The 23,282-nt window shown below is 45.3% G+C and overlaps 2 protein-coding genes across 2 annotated transcripts; one reads left to right on the forward strand and one right to left on the reverse strand.

Annotated features, from left to right (window-relative positions):
- The first annotated feature begins 8,771 nt into the window (after window positions 1-8,771).
- On the forward strand, window positions 8,772-12,546 carry LOC135708669 (uncharacterized). The gene is made up of 2 exons (XM_065230769.1): window positions 8,772-9,036; window positions 9,082-12,546. Exon 2 carries the CDS (start codon window positions 9,094-9,096, stop codon window positions 12,544-12,546), a length of 3,453 nt encoding a protein of 1,150 aa, XP_065086841.1. The 5' UTR covers window positions 8,772-9,036; window positions 9,082-9,093.
- An 8,108-nt stretch (window positions 12,547-20,654) lies between these two features.
- On the reverse strand, window positions 20,655-22,209 carry LOC135708418 (zinc finger protein 681-like). Its single transcript, XM_065230520.1, has 2 exons — window positions 21,984-22,209; window positions 20,655-21,917 (listed from the first exon to the last, which is right to left on the reverse strand). The coding sequence occupies exons 1-2, from the start codon at window positions 22,095-22,097 to the stop codon at window positions 20,664-20,666; spliced, it is 1,368 nt and encodes a 455-aa protein (XP_065086592.1). The 5' UTR covers window positions 22,098-22,209; the 3' UTR covers window positions 20,655-20,663.
- Between the last annotated feature and the right edge of the window lie 1,073 nt (window positions 22,210-23,282).

The raw sequence follows: 23,282 nt of genomic DNA on the forward strand, positions 1-23,282 counted from the left end.
TAATACTAGAAACGCGGTTGAAATAAGAACACCACATTTCTTGACTTGTGCTTCACAAAATTCATTATATTATAATAAATGTTTTCAATTCGATGCCTAGACATATCAAACGTTCAACAACACTTACAGAATTTAAAAGACACTGCATTTTACACGTTAAAACTGTCTTTTGAACAGTTATCCAGTGATTTTTTTTATGAATTGACAAATTATGTATCTTGACGAAGTTATCTCTAACGGATTATTTTATTTTATATGGATTGCTGTCATAGAGACTTTTTTTTAATAATTATTGTAGCACTGCAAAAACTATTCCTGTTCGCCACGATGGTGATGATGGATTTTTAATATTTGATTTAATAGTAGATTAATTTACGTCAGGCAAATATCATCTGTTTCTCGATTAGTACCACTCCTGATTCGTTCATTGGTTCCAGCGCATTATCAGTCATCAATCATCCGTCACCTACCGGTCGCCTAAGAATTCTGGGACGCATTGAAGTTGGCAGTACGGAAGCCCCTTCTTCTCCCGCCACAGTCGAGTTAATCCAGTCATCGTCCTGCAGTCGTCCTGGACCTGTGTGTGGGCTTGGAGAAGGGGTCTTCCAACCCGCAACTCAAGGCAAGTATGTTCGTGTCATCACCAGTTCCGCTCCTGATTCGTCCGTTGCTTCCAGCGCCTCACCGCCTCAAGAGCAACAACCGGCTGGTTCGACTGAAACGTCATACTCCGATGGCTTCAAATCCCACATCAGCACTGCACCGGATCTTGCTCGCCACGTTTTGGAACATCCCAGACCAGAACGCGCTGCCTGCTGCCTCAAGGAAGCCCCTGAGCCACTCAACCCAGTCGCGCTTGCTGATTCTTGTCATCGTAGTCGTTCTGGCCCTGTGGTTGAGAATGGTGAAGAGGTCTTCCAACCTTCTACATTAGGCAAGTATGCTTTTGTTGAAAACAGTTCTTCTCCTGATCCGTCTCTGTGTTCCAGAGTACCACCATGCTCGTTTCGGCTGATCGATCATTCTGCAGACCTCCAACCGATTTCGTTTGACCGCCTGTTGGTGTATTACCAGAACGTTCGTGACCTGCGAACAATGATTGATGATTTTTTCCTTACTGCTTTTGACTCTGACTACGATTTCATAGTTCTTACGGAAACCTGGCTCGATGACCGCATTAATTCATCTCAATTATTTGGCAGTCTATTCACGGTATTTCAAAACGACCGCAACCACCAGAATAGTACCAACAATCAATACGAAACTAACGATTTGAAATTGGCTCACTACTTGACTAGCCTATTGGTCCCAAGCAAACGATTAACGTATCCCATTCTAGTCGAAATTCTAGTACTACACAATGTTTGTTTTGATTCGCTATGAAAGTTTGACAGATAAAATGAGGGGTTATTGGTTTTTCCTATGTATCGAGGGGTGAATCGGTTAGCTTGGGACCGAAGAGAGTACCAGAGCTGAGCCAAAAAATTGAGCACGTTATTTCGGGACTATCTAGTCTTAGAGTTACCTCTATGATAGTACCAAATCGCGTGGAGGAGGCGTCTTGATTGCGGTATCCAAACGCCTAAGCTTCTGCATCGATCCTGCTTCAGTTTGCACTTCTCTAGAGCAGCTGTGGGTCAAAATAACGACGCCTCGTAGATCAATAAGTATTGGCGTTATGTATCTACCTCCAGACCGGAAATCTGATGCGAGCAGCATTGCACACCACATCAGTTCGATTGGTACCGTATTCTCTCGACTAGAACAAAACGACCTAGCTCTGGTATTTGGTGACTACAATCAGTCTGGGCTCTCATGGAACGTTCCTGCAAACGATCTTCCTAGCATTGATGTTCTTCGCTCGAACATACCCGCATCCTGCTGTGCTCTCCTTGATGGCTTATGGTTAAACCTGCATGGCTTAACGCAAATCAACTCGATACTGAATAGCAACTCTCGGCTGCTTGATCTCGTTCTGGCGAACGAAGCTGCAGGACTGGAATGTTCTATGCTAGAAGCCGCATAGCCTTTGATTGGCATCGACACCAATCATCCTGCGTTGGAAGTTTCCATCAACCTATCTGTTCCTCCCTAATAAAAAATAACCATAAACGAACGATAACCCAAATCATTGAACTATTCCACAAATGGTTTGGATTATACCCAGAACACGTCGTTAAGCAAATTAACCATACAATTTTTATTAGGGCTGTTCGCTACGATAACCCCCCTGCTGATGTACATGAGCTCGACTTTCGTAGAGTAGATTTCACTCGCTTGCCCAGGATTGGCAGTTCCTTGACACGTGTTCATCTATTGATGAAGCCGTCAACTACTTCGCTGAGGTCGTTGGCCGAGCAATAACTGATTCTGTCCCATTGAGGAGACCCTCTCCCAAACCCGCATGGTCCAATGATCGACTACGAATTTGAAGCGTCTGAGATCGAAGGCCCTCCGTAAATACTGTCGTACTCGTAACCCATTCACCAAACGATTATTTTCAACAGCGAGCAACGAATGTCGCACATATAACCGCATTCTTTACAAAAGCTACACAAGGTGTGTGCAGGCTAATTTACGGCTTAATCCAAAGCAGTTCTGGCCATTCGTGAATACCAAACGAAACGAGGAGGGGCTACCAGTCGAAATTCACCTGGGTGATAGAGTCGCCAGCAATTCCCTTGAGAAATGTAATCTTCTGGCAGAACATTTCAAAAGCATTTTCAATGACACTACGGCTTCGTTGTCCCAAGTTGCTGAAGCGATGAGGGACACTCCCAGTGATGCTTTCCATTTTTCGATTACCTCGGTTACAGTAGACCTCGTCGAATCCGCCATCAAGAAGCTGAAATTTTCTAATGCTGCTGGCCCTGACGGGATCCCCTCAAGCATCCTGAAGCGATGCTGTTCAGAGCTTACAACACCGCTTTCGAAGCTGTTCAATATTTCATTACAGCAGGGGGAGTTCCCTACGCGTTGGAAATCGTCATTCATGTTCCCGATCTACAAGAAAGGAGACAAGAGAAACGTCGAAAATTACCGACGGATCACATCACTCAGTGCCTGCTCTAAAGTTTTCGAAATCATCATCAACGACGCATTATTCTCTAGCTGCAGAAATTACATTTCTCCTGACCAACACGGTTTTTATCCCAAGAGATCAGTTTCAAAAAATCTAGCTTCGTTCATTTCTTTATGTCTTCGGAGTATGGAAGCTGGAGCGCAGGTGGACGTTGTACATACAGATCTTAAGGCTGCATTCGACCGGGTTGACCACTCCATACTGCTAGCTAAACTTGAAAAAAACTCGGTGTATCCTCGGGTTTAACTTGTTGGTTCAAGTCCTATCTGACCAATCGGGAACTTTGTGTTAGAATCGGATCAGAGCAATCGGACTATTTTACAAACAGCTCCGGTGTTCCTCAAGGTAGCGACTTTGGACCATTGCTATTCTCGATTTTTGTGAATGAGGCCGAACTTCTGCAACGTGTGGACAATTTTCGTGACCTAGGAATCACGCTGGACTGCACCTTAACATTCAAGCTTCATTACTCGGGCATCGTTGCAAAAGCTAACAGGCAACGAGTTTCAGGATCCTGCCTGTCTAAAAGCTCTATACTGCTCTCTATCGATCTTGGAATTCAGCTCGGTAGTATGGTGCCCGTATCAAGCAGTTTGGATAGCGAGGATTGAATCTGTTCAAAGAAAATTAGTTCGGTATGCCTTTCGTCACCTTCCTTGACCCTTGACCCTGTGAACCTTCCGCCGTACGAAGATCGTTGTCAACTCCTGGATCTTGAAACACTAGAACCACAAACGAAGTGACAGACGACTAACTGGCGAAGAAATCCATTAAAATAATGTGGTTCACTGTAATAGAATTTTCTTGGAAGCTTGTGCCATCATCCACCAGATGGGTTAGTTTTTTTGTTTTGATTTGAACAAAGTTGATTTTGTGTATAATGATCATTTGACAGGTTTGAGCCTCGTGCGTATTAAAGGGTGGAACGGTCAAAATTGGTTCGTCGACTAAAATTTGGCGAATTTTTTTAAATCGTGCATTTAAAAAACGTGAACGCCCCTTATTTTGTAGGCCTGTGCGTACGGAATGTTGCCTCTATTTTGTTTTTGTCGTTTTCCATTCAGTTGTCAAAATGGCGTCGAACCAAGAGGAACAGCGTATCACAATTTTGCTCGCACATAAGCAAAATCCAAATTATTCCCACGCCGATTTATTGCGTCAGAAATTTGATTGCATTATAATGAACAATGAAACATACGTCAAGGCGAATTTCAAGCAGCTCCCAGGTCAAGAGTTAACACGGCTACCGGAAAAGGAAAGGTTCAAGATAAGTTTAAGCAGAAAAAGTTGTCAAAGATCTCGAAAAAAAATCTTGCTTTGGCAGGCGATTTGCACATGTGGGATGAAAAGCGAAATTTTCGAGATAACTGGCATTACCAACCAAGATATTTATGGAAAGAAGTGGTTGCAAAAACGATTTTTGAAGAAACACAATTGTTCCGTGCTGTTTTGGCCTAGGAACGGTATTGCGCCCACAACGTGCAAGTGCAACCTCCAAACTCGCCGCAGCTGCACCCAATTGAAAAATTTTGGGCAATCGTTAAGCGGAACTTCAAGAAAACTCAGAAAGCAGTTGGAAATGAGAAACAGTTCAAAGCAAATTGACCTTCAGCATCAAATAAGGTTGATACAACAGCGGTACAAAATCTGATGGAAAGTGTGAAACGTAAAGCCCGACAGTTCTCATTTGGAAAATCGGAAGCCCAATCAAATAATTTTCCTGTATTTTGTAGTCATTGAACTTCAAAAGGAAATGCAGCTTGATCATCCAATAACAAAATTAGTATGCACTTACTTAATCATGATTGACCAATTTTTGACCGTTCCACCCTTTACGGATATAGAGGACTGAATTTAACATGAAGAGCTCAACACCACTTGGTACTGATGAAGTCTGCAAGTAGTAGACGAAATACGCGTATCTGTCAAAAGATAAGCAATTATAATGGAATTTAAAGGAAATAAACCAACCCACTCAAAGCTCTTCATAAAGGGATTCAGTTAAGAGGTTCGACAAATTTAAAAGAATTGGTTAAAATTTGATAAAAAAAATGCAATTTTGAAGCTTATTTGGAAGATACCTTGAGTTAGTAGTAAGTTTTCTGGCAAATGTTGGGGGTTCGTAAGCATTCCTGACATTGCTGAAAATTATGACAGCATCAGATTGCGGGGTTCCTAGTGTGTAGTAGGATGCTTTGTTGATTGTTCACTAACTCTTGATTGCTTGTAATACTTATGAATATTTTAGGTGGACTAAAAGGCGAACTAAGAGGTGGACGCCTGAGTTTTTCCACATTTATATCGCTGTGAAGCAACTGTAAACTCTAGAGGGAATTTATATCTGTAACTGAAACCAGTTCGATTTTGTTTGCTAACCAGGTTAAAATGTCATATTTAATTATTTTTGATTTTTTGATTTTTTTTGATTTTGCGAGACAGAAGGGGGTCTTATGAAGGCCAGATCTCAAGTCTCAAGGCCAAATTCCAGAACTTGAGTGGAACATGGTTCTCACGTATAATGTCTAAAATGAACCACATGCCCCAACCAACCCCTAGAACGGCTCCCATACACTCTCCATGCTGAATCTTGAGTCCCCCCTTTTCCCATATCATTACATGCAAAATAATAACCCGATGCAGATCAATTGAATATGCCTAATTGAATTAGTTGCAATGAAAGTGTTAACAGTAATGACAGTATAATATAGTAATTTATTAAAATGAATATTTACCTGTTAATAATGATCGAGGTTGGTGAAGAGTATGGGAAGTTGTTAGTAGATTTTACCATCACATAGTTAGTCGAATCCTTGGAAACCATCATCCTCGTCTTCAGAGAAACCTCTGAAATCCAGGATGTTCAGTTGCTCATCGCTACTTGAATCGCTGAGAGTAACTTCCGAGTCTTCGTATTCTGATTCCACCATTTCAGTGAACAATCTTGTCGTGGCTGATTTGAACTCACTTCTGTTATTAGCCACCTCTTGCCAATAATCCACCGATCGACCGCTTCTTTCTACATCCTGCCTTGCGCTGGTTTTCCAAGTGAAGCAGGGTCTTCCAACTTTTTTCTTCTCCGGGCTTTCCTGATAATCCCCTGAGGTGCGCTTCTAACGACGTATGTATGTATGTATGTAAGTAGCCACCATCCTAGCTTGGGTCTTGCCCTGCATGCGGCTCCACTCAACAGCAAGATCAAATTCCGTCATCATTCTGAATTCAACATACTGCTGTATGAAGGGCCAAAAAGGGTTGGACGGACCCGTAAGCAGAGGCACTTACGCGAAACCCGCGGGAATAAGAGAATCTCCTTCCAACAATATGATCCAACAAAATGAATAACGAAATTCGCAATGCATGTTAAGCTTTCCACGGGATGATTTGTTTAAGAAGAGCGCGTCAAATTCATTGCAACTGTTGGAGTGAAATGTAACTATCTAAAATGACAGTACACATTCCCTCCTAGACTCCGGTTGGCACTCCACTCCATTGTCCAGTTACAACTTCAATGATGCCCTGATGCTCCCTCCCGTCCCAGTATTTATTGTAATTTACATTATGAATTTATATATAATCATGTAATATATAATGTATATATAATGTACGTGCAAGCTATGGGAGCATTTTGGCTGCGCGGGTGTTGATCAAAGGATCAAGCAAGCGGATCGCCGATACCATTGCAAGATATGTTGCTCCAAGCTAGGAGCAATTAGCAAGCAGCTACCGCTTCCCGCAGCAGATCGCCCTATTCGAAGCACACGGGCTAGTTCGAAAAGGAGCCAACAAGATCCGACAACGGCGGCAAGTGTTACGTCGACCGTTCGTGCAGCAATTCTGGAGGCCCAGCTGAAGAATGCGGAAGAAGAACTACTACGACGGGAACACGATTTGATGGAGCAAGCCGAAATAAAGAAGAGGGAACTGGAAGAATCGGAACGCCAGCTGGAGGAGAAGAAAAAGTTAGCAGAAGAAGAAAGAAGTCTACGTGAAAGAAAATTGAAGGAGGAAAAGGAATTAAAGGCCATGCAGTCGCAGTTGAGGAAGGAATCCATGGAAAAGCGGCAGGAAATCATTCGGCAAGCAGCTTTGAATAGCAGTAGAGGTGGGTCCATTCCGGAGTCTTTCCAAAAGGTATCGGACTGGCTGGAAGAGCACACGGGTGCTGGAGGATTAGAGGGAAATCCAGTGGAAGACAATAACGTCAATCCCCACTCTAACAAGTTTCCTATTTACCTAGCACAGCAAATTGGGGGACGAAATCCGTTGATAAGTGGAAATTCATCTCGACGACCAGCAGCTTTACCCCCTCAACCAATAACCCATTCAACTCCACTTCACTCTGGTGAATCACCAATTCCTGCACCTCAAGAACATCCGAATCGGAGCCCGGTTGGTTTCAACCTGAACGATCAAAGACCCAGACAGGTAGCTGATGGTAACCAAAGGTCGATTTCGAATCCTGTCGTGCTTACACAGCAACACATTGCTGCACGGCAAGTACTGGGCAAAGAGTTGCCAGTATTTAGCGGTAATCCTGAAGATTGGCCTATATTTATAAGCAGTTTCGACCAGTCCACGATCGCTTGTGGATATACGGATGCGGAGAACCTCATCCGCCTTCAGAGGTGTCTCCGTGGTCGCGCTCTAGAAACGGTCAAGAGTCGTTTACTCCTACCAACAGGGGTTCGGCAAGTGATACAAACCCTGCGGACGCTCTATGGTCGACCAGAACTTCTCATTCGTTCGCTGATCGATAAGATTCATCAAGTGCCACCACCAAGGCACGACCGATTGGGCACATTAATTGACTTCGGCATTTCTGTGCAGAATCTCGTGGACCATCTCATTGGGGCTGATCAAAAAGACCACCTATCGAATCCAGTCTTGATGCGAGAATTAGTGGAAAAGCTCCCGGGATCAATACGACTAGACTGGGTTGCCTTCAAAACCCGTTCTCAAACAGCTAACCTGGAAACATTCGGCAATTTTATGTCCGGGCTAGTGAACGCAGCGAGTGAAGTCACTTTCGATCTGCCAGGATCCAGCAGTACTTCCAGGGTAGAAAAGCGGAAGCCGGAACGGAAAGAGCTGGGATCTATCCATGCACATACTTCTGGGTCAACCGATCCACTACCGGTAGGTAATTCCACTACAATTTCAAAACAACCGGCCAAACCTTGTGTCTCATGTGGCCGTGAGGGCCATCGAGTGGCGGGTTGTCCACAGTTCAAGGCTGCTAACTGTGACGAGCGGTGGAAATTAGTCGACCAAAAGGGGCTCTGCAGAACGTGTCTCAACAGTCATGGTAAGTGGCCATGTAGATCGTGGCGAGGCTGCGAAATCGAGGGATGTCGCAAAAAGCATCACACACTCCTCCACTCGTCCTCTCCTCCTGGAAATGTGATCGTTTCTGCAAGTCACATGTCGGTGAATTTTCCTGGCCTCTTTTCCGTATGGTGCCAGTAGTTCTCTTTGGAAAGCATGGTCCACGGGTGGTGCTGGCCTTTATCGACGAAGGTTCTTCATTTACACTGTTGGAAGACTCTGTTGCCGACGAGTTAGGTATCTCGGGACCTACGGAAGCACATACTCTTCAATGGACTGGCAACGTGAAGAGGATGGAACCACAATCAAAGGTGGTGCAAGTTAATATTTCCGGGAAAGGTAGTTCAACCAAATACAAGTTAGGTCATGCCAGAACCGTGAGCAGTTTACTCCTGCCGTCTCAAACGCTGAGGTACCGCGAATTGGCTAGACGATTTCCCCATCTGCGTGGCCTCCCTGTAGAAGAATACGAACTTGCTCAACCAAAGTTGCTGATCGGGCTGGACAACCTTCACCTATGTGTTCCGCTCAAAATTAGGGAAGGGGGCCCGAATGATCCAATCGCTGCCAAGTGTCGTTTGGGATGGAGTATATACGGGAGCATACCGTTCCATACACGTACAGAAGCTGTTGTTAACTTTCACGTCGCAGCGTTGCCTGATCATGATCAAGAGTTGAATGAACAGATGCGCGATTACTTCACTATGGAGAATGCTGGGGTTTCTGCTCCGTGCAACAAACTCGAGTCCGAAGAGGATAAGCGGGCAATCCAAATCCTGCAAGAATCAACACGCCGCACGGGAGAAGTATCTCGTTTTGAGACGGGGTTGTTGTGGAAGTTTGACGATCCTGACTTCCCTGACAGTTATCCGATGGCAGTTCGCCGTCTGGAGTCATTAGAACGGAAATTTGAAGCGAATCCATGTTTGGCGGAGCAAGTACGCAACCAGATAGCTGACTACGAGCGCAAAGGCTATGCGCACAAGGCCTCTCTTACGGAGCTGACGTCCATACCGGCAAACCGGGTGTGGTACCTACCTCTAGGAGTCGTAACCAGTCTGAAGAAACCTGGCAAGATCAGATTAATCTGGGATGCAGCAGCAAAAATAGGTGAAGATTCGTTCAACTCCAAACTTCTGAAAGGACCGGACCTGTTAACGCCACTTCCGAAGGTTCTATGCCAATTCCGGCAGTTTCCAGTGGCAGTGTCTGGAGATCTGATGGAGATGTTCCACCAATTAGGAATCCGGTATCCGGACTGCTTATCTCAGCGATTTGTGTTCCGCGATAGACCTTCCGACTACCCGCAAGTCTATATCATGGACGTGGCCACGTTTGGATCGACTTGTTCTCCAGCGTCGGCACAATATGTGAAGAATCTGAATGCCCAAGAATTCTCCAACAAATTTCCCCGTGCTGCTGAAGCCATAATCAATAAGCACTACGTCGACGATTATCTAGATAGCTTTCGAACAGTCCAAGAAGCGATAGATGTGGTGAATGAGGTGAAGATGGTGCATTCGATGGGAGGATTCACGCTACGACACTTCCTATCCAATGAAGTGGATGTTCTGCGTGGGATCGGTGAAGTTGCAGCAGATGAAAGCAAGAATTTGTTACTGGAGAGAGGAGGATATGTCGAATCAGTGCTTGGGATGCAATGGTTGCCAGAAGACGATGTTTTCACCTATTCCTTCGTCAGACATGTCCCTACGAAGCGCGAAGTAGTTAAAGTGGTGATGACCTTGTTCGATCCACTAGGACTTATTTCGTTTTTCCTCGTTCATGGCAAAATCCTGATTCAGGATATTTGGGCCAGAGGTACAGATTGGGACGTTACCATTCCCAACGACCTGTACGAACGCTGGCGTACCTGGACGAGCCTTTTTCCGACGCTCGATCTGCTTCGTATTCCGAGATGTTACTTCCGGTCAGCGCTTCCGGAAAATGTTGATGGCCTGGAGATTCATATGTTCTGCGATGCCAGCGAAGCAGCGTTCTCATGTGCCGCTTACTTTCGCGCAGAAATAGATGGAGAAATACAAGTGGCGTTCAGCGGTTCCAAAACAAAGGTCGCTCCACTCAAAACCCTTTCCATTCCTCGACTTGAACTAAACGCCGCCGTGCTTGGGACCCGTCTGTTGGAGACTCTTCAGAACCATCATAGCATACCGGTGTCTCGCAGGTTTCTCTGGAGCGATTCGAGTACCGTATTGTCATGGATTCGTTCCGACCATCGCCGGTACCATAAGTTCGTAGCCTTCCGTATCGGAGAAATCTTGATGTCTACAAATCCGTCGGAGTGGAGATGGGTTCCCACCAAACTTAACGTTGCCGATCAAGCAACGAAATGGAACAACGGACCATTGCTTTCGTTAGAGAATCCCTGGTTTCGAGGACCGAGTTTCCTTTTCGAACCAGAGAAATTATGGCCAAAACAGCATCCTTCAACGCCGACGAAAGAAGAACTTCGCCCTGCTACCACGCTCTTGAGTCACCTCACACCGCAGGTGGGTATCCCGCTTGAAGTTCCTCGATTCAACTCATGGACAAAGCTTCAACGAACCGTTGCCTTTGTTTTGCGCTACGTGGACAACTGTTGCCGTAAGAAACACCAAGAATGTCTGCGGCTAGATGTCCTCACCCAAGAGGAGCTAAAACGGGCCGAAGAACTTCTGTGGAAGATCGCTCAGAAGGAAACATTTGCGGAAGAAATTTTTATCCTCGCCGAGTCACAGGGTCCTCCTGAGAAACGACATCGTATTGTGCACAAATCCAGCCCAATTTACAAGACATGGCCCTTTATGGATGATCATGGGATCCTGAGGATGCGTGGCAGAATAGGTGCCGCTCCTTATGTCCCAACCGAAGCTAAGTTTCCAACGATTTTGTCGAAAAACCACCCAATAACATTCCTAATCGTAGATTGGTTCCATCGCCGCTTCAACCATGCCAATCAAGAGACCATCGTCAACGAGATCCGCCAACGATTCGAGATTTCTAAGCTTAGATCGCTGGTGGAGAAAGTCTCAAAAAATTGCGTCTGGTGTCGTGTTTCCAAAGCTGCTCCAAGACCTCCAGCAATGGCCCCACTACCAAAGATACGCCTCACTTCATTCGTTCGACCCTTTTCATTCGTCGGACTTGACTACTTTGGGCCAGTCTACGTTAGAGTCGGTCGAAGTCTCGCTAAACGATGGATTGCCCTGTTCACTTGCCTGACGGTAAGAGCAGTGCACATGGAGGTGGTGCATTCTCTGAGCACGGAATCCTGCATCATGGCAGTGCGTCGCTTCGTGTCTCGCCGGGGTCCGCCCAGAGAATTCTATTCTGACAATGGGACGTGCTTCCAAGGTGCAAGTCGGGAGCTCAAAGCAGAAATCGAGAATCGAAATGAAGCCCTAGCGCTTACTTTCACGAGCGCGGAAACCAGCTGGAAATTCATCCCACCTGCTGCGCCCCATATGGGAGGCGTATGGGAACGAATAGTTCGGTCGGTTAAGGTGGCAACTGGGGCAGTTTTGGATGCCGCTCGTAAGCCCGATGACGAAGCTCTGGAGACCGTGATCCTAGAAGCCGAGGCGATGATCAATAGTAGGCCGTTCACTTTCGTACCATTGGAATCAGCTGATCAGGAGGCTTTGACTCCCAATCATTTCTTGTTGGGCAGTTCTACTGGGGTCAAAATTAACCCCACGGCTCCCGTAGATAGCCGTACTATACTTAGGAGCAACTGGAAACTGGCGCAGTTCATCAGTGAAGAATTCTGGCGGCGATGGGTGAAAGAATACTTGCCCGTAATCACTCGCAGGTGCAAATGGTTTGAGGGAGAGAAGGATCTTGAAGTCGGTGACTTAGTGTTGGTGGTCAGTGGATCCTTAAGGAACCAATGGCTGAGAGGACGCATCGAGCAAGTGTTCCCTGGCAAGGACGGGAGAGTACGTCAAGCGCTCGTACGCACTGCAACGGGATTTCTTCGACGACCAGCTGTGAAACTAGCTGTTTTGGACGTCATGAACAGTGGTAAACCTGGTTCAACTGCTCCTGGAACTCCAGAAGATCACCAAGGTTTACGGGCGGGGGAATGTAACGACGGACCCCCCGTCGCAGCGGCGCCGTGCGCACAGAACGCTGAATGAACCATCGCACTTCACTTCACATATCTCGATGACAGCGCACGTCCACGATTGTCATCGCTGTAGAGTATGGGAAAAAAAAACAATCGGTAGAGAAAACGATTTACAACGAGAACAACAGTAATTCTAAAATAATTTATTATTTGTACTTAAAAGTATTTGACTTTAAACGAGTGCATTTAAATGCGATACCTATATTATCCTACAACACTAAAAGTAAGTTTGTTTGCTTAAAATATAGCTTAAAATTAGTGAACTAATAATATCTTAACCTAGATTCAGCTTAAAAACTACAACGTACGAATCCGACGACTCACTACTTGAACTATTGTCGGTTTACCAAAATTGTAAGTTGAAATGGGAGCAGTTTGTAGGTTGGACTAAAATAAATATCCTTTTCTAGCTTGAAGCTAACAGCACAACAAAAACAGCGTTTGCTCTCGGGAGTTGGAAAACCCGTCAAGTCTTCAACCGTACAGCATCATTGTATGTTTTGAAAATATAATACTAAAGTATTGAATCAATAGACCGAAAATCGAGGTTATTTGGACATGAGACATTATATTTAAAAGGATACTACCAAACCGACCATCAAACGCACTGCCCACAAAAGCAGACACGTCCCCTCGAAAATGCAATCGAGAAATGTACAAGAACAATCCTCAACTGGAACGTACTCACCAAATCAATATATCCGGGAGCGCATTCCCGATGTCGTCGAACGGCAAAAAAAAGGGAACTCGGTGAGCAAATTTGTGATACGGAATTTTCACTGAAAACAACCACGAATTTCACCACATCCAACTGCGAAACACGTTCAGAAGCACTTTTGGTACACTTTCGATATCAATTTCTTTTGATTTATTTTTTTATTTGTTGCTAAAATAGTTGCAAGTGTACCAACATCAACACCAATCGTGCCAAACTTTACACGCACCTTGCAGCGCGTACATAAACTGGAATTAAAATTTTCACTCGCGATGCCACAAATTTCTGGTCCGGAAGAAACAATCAAACCACGCAGCGCCACACCTTCTGATGCTTGTTATTTTGCAAACATCATGAATCATGTTTTCTTTCTCGATTCTAAGACTTCTCGGAAAGCGAGAAAACTACCACTCACACACGTATAACCGTCCGGGAGGCAGAGTGCCAGCGCTAATCCGGCAAATGCAGCCGAAAACTATGAAGGCGAACGCACGCACAAAACAGAGAACAAACACAACCTTATCCAAAGGGGTTCCGTGCGCGACTGCTGTGTTCTATAAAATATAATCAATATACAAAATGACTACGCTTCGAACATGGACACCACTGGAGTAAGCCTGGATATCACATGACGATTACCTGACTGCCTTCGACAACGACCACCGCTATTCACACCATGATCCGCCAACCACGCTAAGAACCAAGACAGGAACTATAATTTGTTGTTGTTGTTGTTGTTTATTATTGACATTTTACATCCTGCGGATGCATTCATGTCAGTTCAATTGATTTTTGTGTAAACAGTGTGTGGGTGTGTTCAGAGTGATGTGAGGGTGAGTGTTAGTGTTTACGATACAATTCAAAATTCACTTAGCTTTCTTATTGTTTGCTCGTTTCCTGGTTCATCGTCTGCATGCTCATCTCATGGTTTACACTTCTTCTCTATAAATATCTTCTTTACTTCTTCTATATATATATTCACCATCTTCATTCTTCATGATCTGCCATATATCTTTTCCACATTATTTTTCGATTTCTCCGTTCCTTCCTTGCGCTTCATATTTATCTTCATTCTTCTGCATCTTCATAATCATTCATGTCTTCTGCAGTACTTTCGTTTTCTGCTTCATCTTCATCCTTTTTCACTTTATCTTCTTCGATTTCCATTCAGCATCTTCTTCATGAACTCATTTGCTTCCAACATTCATCGGTAACATTCTTCCACTGCATCTTCTTCCATTTCCTGTCCGACATCTTCTTCCATTCAGACTTCATTTTTCTTCTGCATCGCTTGCTTGTTCTTCATCCTCCGCTTCGTTTTCTTCCTATATCCTGCATTTTCCTTTCCATTCTATTTTCGCCTTTCAAAGCTTCCGATAAAGTTTGGTTTCATGCAGAAACTTCAGCAACCGCTTCTCATAATCATCGTCGTTGCGTAACGCCGTAAAAAGGCTTGTGGAATCGATTCCGTATTTCGTCCTGGCCGCTTCAAATTTTCTGCAGTGCAGAATAATGTGACGAACGTCAACAACGGTCCCACAGCATTCACATGCTGGCGGAGCTGTTTTCTTCAGCAAAAATTCATGCGTAACCCTAGTATGACCAATGCGCAGACGGGTGAGTATGCGTTGATCGGCAGAGCTGTACTGATCGATCCACTTCTTCGTTTCCCTTTTGACCTCCTTCAGCTTCACATCTGTCAATTGTGCCCAACGTGCTTCCCATAGCTGACGAAAGACTTGGTTCATGTTCTTGATGGAATCAATTCTTGGTACGGCAACGTTGATTGGTGGACTGTTTCGTGCTTCACTGGCTAGACGGTCTGCTTCTTCGTTACCGCGAATTCCGGCATGACCAGGGATCCAACAAAGGTGGATCGGCCGTCCACGTAGTAAGCGCTCGATTTCCTGGATCCACGGATGCTGCGATCTACCACTCTCTATGGCCGAAAGACAGCTGGCCGAATCAGACAGAATTATGACACATTCGGTTGATGCTCTTGCAGCGATGACGGCCGACTTGATTGCAAAGGCCTCCGCCGAAAAAACGCTACATTGTGACGGAAGACCTATTGCTTGCTGAATGCTGCTACTAAATACACCTGCTACAACTATGTTCTCGCATTTAGAACCATCCGTATAAATAGCCAAAGCACGGCTAAACCGGTTAGCCAACAACTCCTGCACGATGGGACGCACTGTATTCGGGGGGTCCCCAGCTTTCACCTTCCGTTTCACATCCCAAACAATATGCGGCTTGGGTTCATACCACTCTCGGTTGGCTAGATGTGTTCGTACAGCGATGTTTGGAAGCTCTACATCAATCATCGCCAGGCGATCGGACGCTCGTTCCACAACTGGAAGATCGATATTCCTGGAATCCTTCTTTATCAAACGAATTGCAGCACGAATTATGGCTTGCATAATCATTAAATCGAATGGCAAAGTGCCTGCTTCAGCCATAATCGCTGGAATCGGACTGGTGACGTAGGCCCCTGAGGCGAACCGGACCATCCGGTTGTAGATGGGTGCAAGAGTCTGCACCACCGAATCCTTCGCTCTACTGACGAGCCCGATACCGTAGATAAGTTGCGACGTGACGATTGCTGATCCGATACCCAACAGAGAATCGCGTTGCCCTCGCGGAAGTTTAGCCCCGATCATCTTCAAGATCCGCAGTCTAGAGTCGCACGTGTTTTTGACTACCTTGCAATGGTGTTTGAAGGACAGCGACGGTACAGCTGTACGGTCGATGAATATATCGTTGCTGGGTTCTCGACGGGCGTTGGGACTGCCGTAGAAAATGTTTGATTTTGTCGCGGAAATTGTGAAGCCGACGCTTTTCGCCCATTTGTCGACAGCTTTCACGGCAGCCTGTAGATCTCTATACAGAGGACGCTCCTTACTCCTCCGTACCACCAGCAAAATATCGTCCGCATAGAGAAGCACGGCAACAGTATGCGGCACCACTCTGAAAATCGGCTGCATCGCTATAAGGAATAACGTGACAGACAACACTGATCCTTGGGGGACTCCGTTCTCCAATGGCATTTCATCCGATAAATGTTCTTCCACGTTCACCCGGAAAGATCTGTCGGTGAGGAAACTGTTCAGTACGTTGAACATGCGCCCACCCATCTGCCACTTACGCAGAGTACGCAAGATACCGTACCGCCAAGTGGTGTCGTACGCTTTCGACAAATCAAGCGATGCAATCAAGCAGTGTTCGTCCCGATTTGGCAATGACCTATCCAACTCCGCCAAGTATGTGTCGACGCCTCTTCCAGCTCTAAAGGCGTGCTGCCTCTTATCCAGTCGTCCATTCGACTCCAACTCAGTCGTCAATCTGCGGTTCACGATACGTTCGAACACCTTTGCGATGCAGTTGGTCAAAGTGATAGGTCGGAAAGCAGCAGGTCCAGATTCAGAACAGTTTGGCTTCGGAATTGGCACTATTATTCCGGTTCGCCAGCTGATAGGGTAAACGCCACTACGCCAGATTCTGTTTAGAAGCTGCAACAGCGCGATTTTGACGGATACAGGCAGACGTCGGATCATCGGATACCCTACCGAGTCAGGACCTGTAGAGACACTACGTCCTTTGTCGAGTGCCCACAGAAGCTCATCCAGGGTGAAGTCCGCGTTATATATCTCGTCGTTATCCGGAAGAAAATCCACGCGATCCCGTTCCGCTCTTTCCTTCGCTGTTTGAAACAGTTGGGGATAGCTTGAGGTCGCTGATCTCTCACAGTAGTGCTCGGTCAGTTCTTCTGCTATTTCTTCCACTTTCTCCGTGTAGCCATCGGGTCGCTTGATAACCGCCTTGCTGTATTGTCGTTTGCCTCTCAGGGTGTTCATCGTCCGCCACATTTCTGCCGTTGTGCTGCTAGGTGATATTTTTCCGACAAAGTCCTTCCACGAATGTTCCTTAGCTTCCTTCACTGCCTTCTTAGCCACTGCCTTCGCTTCCTGGAACTGCTTCAAAACATCCGTTGTGTCTGATCCTGCTATTCTGCTGCGCTTCAGTGCTCTCAGAAGTTTTCGACGCTGCTTAATCGTCGTTTTCACTTCCGGGCACCACCATGGTACCGATTTGGAACCAACTCGTCCTGATGTTCGAGGAATGCTAGCGGTTGCTGCTGATAATATCCGATCTACGAACTCATCAACGCCAATCTCGTCATCCGGTTTGATGCTGCTGGAAGTCAGTCGTTCGAACAATGTCCAATCTGCTTGGTCGTAGAGCCATCTTCTTCGCTTCGTGGCGATCTGTGAGAATTCAGGTGAAGAGACGGTGATTGGAAAGTGGTCGCTGGTGTGGGTATCCGGAAGTGTTCGCCAGATAAATCTGGGAGCTAGAACCTCTGAACAGATCGAAAGATCTATGGCAGAAAACGAACCGTTTGCTGGATCCACCCGCGTGTGTGATCCGTCATTCAGGATTATCAGATGCTCCGTCAGTGTCTTTTCAGCGATGTAGCGGCCAAGCGCATTCGATGCCGTAGAACCCCAGGCGGGATGGTGCGCATTGAAGTCGCCAAGTACCAAAATTGGCGGGGGCAGAAGCTCCAAGAAATCATTTAGTTCTGTTTGGCACTGTTGCTGGGAGTTCGGAGATATGTAGATCGACACTACCGTCATTGGAGTCGGAAGATGGATGCGAACTGCAATGGCTTGAATATCACAATTGATATCGATGCGCTCGAATGGAACCCCTTCACGGATGGCAAGGCCCACTCCTTGCTGCCAGTATCGACGACTACCGGTTTGAAGAAGCAGGGTGTAGTTCTTGCCGACAAAGTCTGGCGCGACCACACGATTATCCACTTTCGTCTCTTGCAGCGCTATAACGGACGGTTCATGCTGGCTGATGAGCAATTTGAGCTCGCTGATGTTGGCACGTAGACCACGTATGTTCCACTGGAGGGCAATACATTTCGTGGGATGACTACTGTTGACTGTTGCTGATGACGAAGATGATGCTGACGGTCTACGCGTTGGACTTGACATATCGGCCGGATTCCAGGAGGAAACAGAGGGTGCAAGACACTCGTGACTGGTCCCACTCTCGTCCCCCTGAACATCCACTTCCCTCCTGGGAAGGGGGGAGGTTACTTCACGCTCTCCCTCCCCACACCGATTTCGGAATACTGTCTGTTGCAGTAATGCTGACGGTGGAGATGAATCTCGACTTTGCTGTTGACGACGAACTTCACCGGCGGAAAAATTCCTGAACCGGTTACTAGGAATAATAGTGCCGGTGGCACTCACAATGTTGTGGTAGCTAGTGTTGGCTGACGGTGGATTTTCGATTGGCACTACATGCCGACGGCTGCTTTCGTTGGAAAATGGCCATATGGGTGTATTGGATGTAAGCGAGTGATATCGAGGTGGTATTATGGTAGGTAGGTAAGTGGTATGTTGCTCTAATGTTTCATAATCGACCGCAGAGGGGGATTCTCCATCAACGGGTTGGAGTAAGACGTCCCGGATGGATCCTCCAGCCTGCTGCGCTCTCTCCTGTGAGAGTGAAGGGGGTACTACACTTTCCCTCCCTTCAAGTCGATCGATGTCGTTGTCCGTTTCGCTTGTCCGGTAAGTATTGCTGGTCGGTAAACGTTTGGAGGAATGAATCTTATCGAAGATGCTGACTAGGGGCCGTCTGTTCGATCTCATCCTCGTCGACGCTTATCGTTTCCTGGTCGGATGTCGGTGTTTTTTCAACGGGCTTCTTCAGCGGTGGGCTTTGTCGGCCGGGTGAGGTGTTGTTGCTCCTGTCATGCCTTTTCTTCTTCTTGTTGTGTTTAGATTCCGTTGTCGCTGGCGATCTACTTCTGAGATGCATCGACGGTGTGCCTATCTGCGATTCTCCGGATTTTCTCATGAGTTGAGAATGCAGGTTCGAATCGATTGCTTGGTTCGATTGACTTTCAGAAGGATGGATCGGTTTACTCGGCTGAGCTAGCGGGGTTTGTTGAACTTGCGGTGTTCGAATCAGTTTAATGTGTCCCATTAATTTGTCGATCTTTTCGTCCTTCTTCTTCATCACTTCAAGAAGTTGAGCAATTTGGGCGTCTTTCTCCTCCATTTTCTTCTCCAGTTCCTCCAATTTTTTCCGGTCGGCAATCTGCTGGGCTGCAGCTGCGGCGTAACTTCCTGTCCCTGTTTCGACTCGCTTGCGTGCTTCAGGGTACGTCAGATTATGATCCACTTTTAGACGGATCACTTCCACTTCCTTCTTATAAACCGGGCATTGACAGTTGTTCGGACGATGAGGTCCACCACAATTGATGCAGTGGGCAGCTGCTGCACACTGTTCATCCTCCGCCAGTTCATGATCGGCAGAACAGTTAAGGCAACGTTTCGGACCAGGACATCGGACACGGGGATGGCCGTATCGGACACAACCATAGCACAAGAGAGGAAGCAGCCCTAATAGTTTTCCTAAAAGATGCTGGGCTGTTCTATAAAATATAATCAATATATACAAAATGACTACGCTTCGAACATGGACACCACTGGAGTAAGCCTGGATATCACATGACGATTACCTGACTGCCTTCGACAACGACCACCGCCATTCACACCATGATCCGCCAACCACGCTAAGAACCAAGACAGGAACTATAATGAACTCTCGATTAACATTTCAAATGGTCCTATCTGCTTTGATCGATTCTCTTAATCGACTTTCTCTTTTCATAACCACTGCTATGCAAACAGATTTCGCGTTAATTCTACCACATAGTTTGATAAAGGAGGTTCTTATCTAGCGTCCAAAACGTCAAATACAACAGGGAAAGGTTTTGCAGCTGAGTTATTAACGAAAGAGAAAGTCGATGAAGAGAATCGATCAAAGCAGATAGGACCAATTGAAATGTTCATCGAGAACTCTGTTTAAAAATACTCTGTACTAAGGGGACTCCCTCTTGGAGCTCCACCAACCACTAGGAGAACCCCTTCTGGGTTCTCCAAACTCTCAACTATGTAATTAGGGAAGCCCCTTCTGGGGCTCACGGAGATGGACCAGCCTGCGGCTGGAAATCTCCTAAATAGGGATAATAATAATAATAATAAAATAGTGAATACCGATAAATCCCGATTTTTAAAACATTTGATTCCGATAAGCTTGAAAACAATCTGGCAACGCTGGCGCCGGTGCATCGGTGTAGATACTCATGTAATAGATGTGCGGATGCCAGCTAATGTATCCAAACGGACTGTGAAAAACGAATGGAAATTCTCGCGTACCTTCTCAAATAGACCAATCTACATTGATCGATTCGTTAATAACTTGGTTGCATTCCTATTTCAGGCTTTTCCGATCGAACCGTATTTTCCATACAAAACAAAAATGCATATTTAAGCATATTCATGGAATAAGTTTTATTTGACACCAAAAATCGTCCCTATCTAGTCAATAAACTTGGACGCCCCCTGCTTAGCCTGCCTCCACTCCAGTGGGTGTTTGTTCTTTTTATGTGAGTACAAATTCCCATTCGAGTTCATCTCCATTCCGCAAAATTCGCACGAGTACAGCTTCTGACCCATGTGGCCAGCGCGGTGTTCCTGCAAGTTTAGATTTCGCTTGAACCGTTTCCCGCAGATTTCGCACTTGAATTTTTCCTCCACGTGCACTCGATTCTTGTGCATGCCCAAACCTTTCTCGTTCGGATAGACCTTGTGACAAATATCGCAGGTGACCTCCTTGGCCTGGTGTTGATGCATCATGTGTTTTCTGAGATGCTGTTTCCTGCTTATCCAAGTGTGGCAGATCTCGCATTGCGCTCCATCCTCCCGTTTCAGTTCCTTGTGTATCAGTTTGTGCGAATCAACAGCACTGCGGGATTTGAAATCCTTACCGCAAACGTCGCACATGAACTTCCTCTCGCCGCTGTGCATCCTCGCTATGTGCGACTTCAGAAGATACATGTTCGAAATGCTCTTCATGCAAATCGGACACTCCACCTGGTCGTGCAACCGACGGTGTGTCCGGAGCTTTTGTTCCGTTTGGAATGACCGATTGCATTTCTCGCATTTGAATTGTTTCTCTTCGCTGCTGATGTGCTTGGCGCTGTAATGAACATTCAGAGCAGTCTTGTCCGGGAAACCTCTGTCACATTCGTCGCATTTGAACGGCTTCAAATGAGTGTTGATGTGGAAAATCATTTTGTGTTTGAGAGAAAAACTTTTGTTGCAACATTGCAGCACTGCTTGTGTGTTGTGAACCTTCTTTGCATGCGACTTCAGATGTTTCAAGGTTTCAAATGACTCTGCACACGTATCGCACTTCAGGGATAAAAACTCCTTGATTAGACGATCCTCGTCTGTAATTTCCACAGATTCCTCATCTTCGATCGACAAAGACGATGCTGGCTCTTCCTCGGCCTCACTCTTCTCTGCAGTTAGAGGGTCTTCAAACATCTCGACTTCCACGTGGATCGTTTCGGGTGTGTCTATCTCTGGCAGTTCTTCCTTTTTTACAGCACAACCGAGCTCCACATACGGCGATTCCACAAATACCTCACACTTGATCTGAGTGGGTGGAAGTGATAGCTGAAGCTGTTCCTGGTTGCATCGAACTGCTTCCATGAACGTGTAAAACTGGTTGATCCTTTCGGAACACTCCGAGCATACACTCGAAGTAAGTTGGTCACTGTCCTCGAACTAAAGCATAGAACAATTTGTCTTAAATGTTGGTTGATTCACTAACTAATGCATGGAATTGCTTACCATAAAGTTGGAAACTGCAGTCAATCTGGCCCGGAATGTCCCATCGTTCATGGATGTTACCGATGGTTTTTCGGATTCCAGGCAAAGCCGACACATTTGGATGGTTTGATCCATGTCTACAATTTAAGGAATTTCAAAATCCACCCCGAGATAAAACTTTATTATTGGCGAGATGGAAGCATTCGTGGTCTTAGCTTATAAAGCCTGTCGGAAAGACAAATCCAGAAAAAATACTTTTGACTGTTTAATAACAGTGATGTGCTCAGCCGTACACGCTCGTCTGATTTTACTCTAAAGTTAGTAACTTTTACTCAGTTTCGTATTTGTATGCAAAATGTCAAAAACTGACCAACATTAATTTAGCACAGTGAGTAACATTTACTCTAATTAAATAAATATGAAACTTAACTGTTTTGAGTAAAATCAAATGAAATAAACGTTCGAGAAATTTTAAAGTTCGGAGCTGAAAGTAAACCCTAATAAAAATGACCATAAAAGAGAGCTTAACGACGTGTTCGGGTATCATCCAAACCATTTGTGGGATAAATTACCCATCGTGGATACAGTTCGTTTATGGTATTTGTTTATTAGGGAATCCCACAAAGTGTTCAAACAAAGAATGAAAGATTCTGCGTTCAGTTAAACTGGTCTGGACAGTTTCACGAATTGACCTCTTTTTTCGAATGTTTCGGATCTTTCGGAGGACGATCCACTGCACAATGCACAGTAGTCCAGAATGCAGATTTAGGTGGAATGATATGTTTTGAGCCTGAAATTGAAACTTTAGACTAAAAGTTTCTTCTGCAAACATGTTCCTTATAGTTAGGCCCTTATTTTTATGACAATGAATTCTAGGGTGGTTCTTATTATCAATCACATCAAAAATCTAACTTTTTTGTTTGAATAAATTAAGGTATACATTCTTTGACAAAGTTATAGCCGAGCTAATTTATAGCAACTATGTATAAAAAAACCTTTTTTTATCTCTTAAAATGACTGATTTAGAGCTATTTTCTTGAATTGAGTTAGGTGTCTCTAAAAAAAACGAGTTAGTTGTTTGAGCATAAATATGCGTCATAATAAGTTCTAAAAGTATGTATCTAGAACAAAGTTTTTACGGGAAACAAACGTATAAAAAGATTTTTAAAGAAAACCAATTTTCTAGGGGCCACCCTAACCTGCTCGTTTAAAATAATCATAACTCATGAACCATAAGAGATAGACATTTGATGTCTTGAGCAAAGTTGCTTCAAATTGATTGTTCTAGATTTTTTTAAAACAGCGCATTGGTCCATCTCA

The sequence above is a fragment of the Ochlerotatus camptorhynchus genome, unplaced genomic scaffold, assembly GCF_037179485.1.
Source record: "Ochlerotatus camptorhynchus isolate MF236.1 unplaced genomic scaffold, CSIRO-AGI_Acam_v1.1 ptg000330l, whole genome shotgun sequence".
NCBI lineage: Eukaryota > Metazoa > Arthropoda > Insecta > Diptera > Culicidae > Ochlerotatus > Ochlerotatus camptorhynchus.

Coding starts and splice junctions, on each gene's coding strand:
- LOC135708669 (XM_065230769.1), top strand. CDS start 9,094: ATGCGCGATTACTTCACTATGGAGAATGCTGGGGTTTCTGCTCCGTGC.
- LOC135708418 (XM_065230520.1), bottom strand. CDS start 22,097: ATGGATCAAACCATCCAAATGTGTCGGCTTTGCCTGGAATCCGAAAAA. Junction 21,918..21,983: donor CTGCAGTTTCCAACTTTATG/GTAAGCAATTCC, acceptor TCTATGCTTTAG/TTCGAGGACAGTGACCAACT.